At 44.5% G+C, this 3924-nt stretch overlaps 1 protein-coding gene across 1 annotated transcript in view; it reads left to right on the top strand.

Annotated features, from left to right (window-relative positions):
- The window catches only part of LOC112481874 (antigen WC1.1-like), a 21580-nt gene that overhangs the window by 13582 nt on the left and 4074 nt on the right, over positions 1 to 3924 (top strand). The window contains 1 exon segment of the mRNA XM_025048650.1: positions 395 to 714. Coding sequence (XP_024904418.1) covers positions 395 to 714 — 320 coding nt within the window.

The raw sequence follows: 3924 nt of genomic DNA, 5'->3' as shown, positions 1-3924 counted from the left end.
TCCTTATCTTAATCACAGCTGTGAAGTCCCTTTGCATAAAAGGTAACATTTGCACAGGTTCTAGGAAGCAGGGTCCACGATTCTACCTACCACCCACAACCCACACTCCCTTTCACATTGTCTGTCAGAAGTCTTGTCAGTAAGTAGGATTCAGCTTTCCCACTGTGCAGTGCCCAGAGTGGTGTTCCTCTCAGTTCGCATTTCGCTACATCATTGTGGTAGAACTAGACAGGCACACATGAACAAAATCAGGTAAGAGGGAGACAAATTTTCAGTCTCATTAAGCTGCTTTCTCAGCAGAGTCAGGGATGACTGTTCATAATCTCTGGGAGAGAGAAAAAACCCAGAGCGTTGAGTGGAATCTTCACTGTGCCTGTTTTTCCTGTCTTTCAATTTTAGAGTTCCTGGACCTCAGGCTGGTGAATGAGGATCAGGAGTGTGCTGGGTGGCTGGAAGTTTTCTACAGCGGGACCTGGGGCAGTGTCTGCCGCAGCCCTATGGAAACCATGACTTTGTCCGTGATCTGCAGACACCTTGGCTGTGGGGATGATGGGACCATTGACTCTTCTGTTAATTTCAGGGAAGGTTCTAGGCCTCGGTGGGTGGATGGAATCCAGTGTCGGAAAACCGATACCTCTCTCTGGCAGTGTCCTTCCGACCCTTGGAAATACAATTCATGCTCTCCAAAGGAGGAAGCTTATATCACGTGTGCAGGTGAATTACTGTCTGTGTCTATGTGTCTGGCCCACCCCTGTAAGATGTCGTTAGCGAGACCTTATATTTTCAAATCTAAGGGATGACTTTAAGGTGAGTCTACAAATGAAGTTGGATGAAGGTAATTTAATACACATGTTGCAGACTCATTTCAAAGGAAAAAACACAGAAAATTGTGTTGACTGCAGTTTATGTGAAAAGTATCAGGGAGAATGGAATGAACATGTGGGGAACGTGAATGATACTCTAACAAACTTTCTGAGGAATTGCCAACTGATTAGGGGTGGTTAAAAGATATGTCCAGCACTTTAAAGTGACTACGAGGCAGAGCAGAGAATCAATCCTGACTGTGTCATCTCTTAAACTCATGGTATTTTACTCAGAAATGAGTCTATGCCACTTAGACTACTTCTTAAGTCAGCCTGTTGGTCGATAGCAATTGAGTGCCTGGTAGGTGCAAATTCATATTCCAGCTAAGAGAGCAGAGAAGAGAAGAGGATATAGTCCCTGCTATCATAGAATTTACAGTCCAGTGCTAAAAACTCTCATTAGCAGAAATTTCAAGTATCATGAAGAATGAGAAAGTGCATAGAACTGTATAATTGAGGCAAAAAATAATAATAATTACGCTGAGATAGAGACCTGAGTTATGGGTAAGAGTTCCTTAAAGAAAGAAAGTGGAAAGATCATTTTGGTCAGAATAAATACTGGGTTGGGAGGGGACATGGTCTATGTGAGCTCCTGAGAAAATTTTACCATGGCCAGAGCAGAAAGAGGGTGAGGGAGAGGGATGCAGAATGACCCTGGAATGGTGAGCAGAGCAGAGACCTCTGAGAGGAAGGGCCCTGGAAAACAATCCCGTTAAAGAGGAATTTGTTTTACTTCTTGGTTGCCACATCATGGACAACAGCTAGGAGGTCAGTATCCTCATGGGCCCACAACTTTCTGCTTGACTTTGTCTCAGCCAAGAAGCCCTCAGAGTCTCAGGCCTGTTGGCTGGTCCTTCATCCTCTGGGCCTTTCTCCTCTATTACTGTGCACTTCTCTGCTCCCCCAGACTCCATTCTCCCAAGTCTTTGGCAGAGCCTGCTGGAATTTGGAGTCTGTCATCTTCAAATTCTCTTATATCCTCCATGTTTCCTTCACTTTCATGTTCTGATCAATACCTGACTTTTCCATGAAAACACTTGGTTCCCTATCAATAGGAGGCTGTGTGTTGGTTTCTCTTTCAACACACTTTTCCTTGGCCTGGGACTTTGATTAGGCACACCGTGCTCAGTTGTCATCTTCAACAATTCCTCTTCTGTGTGTCTTCTCGACATCCAGTTACTCTGAAATTCGTAGCATGAGGCAATATCGCCTACTACTTCTCTTTGTTGCTGTCATCGTCCGACCCTCTGGTCACCCCGCCTTGTCCGCTGAAGACTGCAGCACCAGGCTCACCAGGTTCTTCATCTCTGTCTTCCTCCTGCAACCATTAGTGGTTACTTCAACGTCCTTCAACAATCCTGGCCTCTCAGTTCATCGAGGTTCTCATTTCTGAGAACGTCCCCTTTCTTCCCACCTCTGCCTAAGCATTCACTGCTGACCATCGATAAATGTACACCTTGGAATTTTGATTTCTTCATTGCATTCTCCAAATATTGCTCCTTATTCTTATGGCTCTTGACCTGTAATGCTCCTTTCACAGTACCTTTCCATCCTCATGGATTTTCTTACTTTCCTTAAGTCCTCATATGGGCACATTTTTTCCTCGGGTAGATTAGATAATACGCTCCAACATTGTAACCATCTTCACTTATCTATAGGCAACTCTCTTGTTCTTCTTCGTCAGTCTTAACTGGTACACACGAGGAAGGTTAAAGCCAACTAACTAATTACTCCTCGCCTGCGCCGAACTCATGAAAAGGCAGGAAAGCAACACACAGTATGCTGCTCGTCTGTTTTTGAATTCGTAGACACAATCTCTATTGGGCTCTCCACACTGCCCCTAAGTTCTCCAAATGTGTGTGCTTGCCCTATCTTTAAAATTATATTGTACCTATTTTCCGCTCACCTCCCCGTCAAAACCTGATTCCCATCATCCATTCTCAAATCTTAGTCTTGCCTCGGACCTCACTGAGAAATTAGCACAGTCAAACTCCTCGTCTTTCTTTCTCCAACTATCACGACTTGTACACAGCTCTCTACTTAGCCTCCTGCATCAGAGGCCACTGTCCTTCACTTAAGCCAGCTCTTCTGCTCAGGCTACAAATTCTAAACCCTCTCAACTTGTCCAACACTTCACCTCTTCAATTATATCCTCTTTATCTGCACCATTAGCTTTCTGTCTCCCTATTGATCTTATCAATGTACATCCAGGCTGAAGCACCTCACATCTTGAAAAATACCTGAACAAACCAACATTCCGTAACCCCAATTCCCTCCATGGCTACTGCCCCATTCCTCTTCTCTCCTCTCCACAGTGTGATCGAAGGTCACCGTCTCCACAATTGTGTCTCCTACTGTCCTGCACTTATTTCAGTTACGTCTTAAACCCACTACGCCTCAGAAGTGGTAAGGAAATTAAATGTAAGACACTTTCCTGACTTCATTATATTATCCTTGACCTTTCAGAAGCATTCCATACCATTGACTTCTCTGTCCTTTTTCAAAATTGTGGGGATTTGCCTATTGAGGATCACTTTGTGGCATTAATTAGGCTTCTCATTCTCCTTCTTACCAGTTACAGGGGTGCAACTCCTGTGCTCAGCCTCCAGAGTTTAGACACTCCCAGTTCTCAGTATCAGACACTCTACTCTTTCTTAGCTGTACTTCCCCGCACCAAGGCCCATGGCCCGAATGACATCCGTACATTGAAAGTTGCCAGATATATACCTCCACAGCTCATCTCTCCCCTTAACTCCAAACTCATATGTTCTACTGCCACCTGACATCTTCTCCGCTTGAATACCAATGAGCCACCCAAATGTAGTCCAAAGCATAACTTTTCCTCTCTACTATATTCTGCATTTCAGTTAATGTCACCAGCATCACTCAGTTACTAAGGCTTAGTATGTGAGTCAGCTTTCACCCTCCACTTCACTCACCCTCCACTTCCAATATAATAGCAAGTTCTGTTGGCTCTATCTTCAGGTGTATCCTCAATCCTTCTATTCCCTTCATCCTCACTGCCTTCTTAGTCCAGGAAAGACCATCTTGCCTGGATTCT

Source organism: Pteropus alecto, unplaced genomic scaffold (assembly GCF_000325575.1).
Source record: "Pteropus alecto unplaced genomic scaffold, ASM32557v1 scaffold94, whole genome shotgun sequence".
Classification (NCBI taxonomy): domain Eukaryota; kingdom Metazoa; phylum Chordata; class Mammalia; order Chiroptera; family Pteropodidae; genus Pteropus; species Pteropus alecto.
Note: the sequence above shows the minus strand (reverse complement) of the source record. Positions and strands in the feature narration are given on the sequence as shown.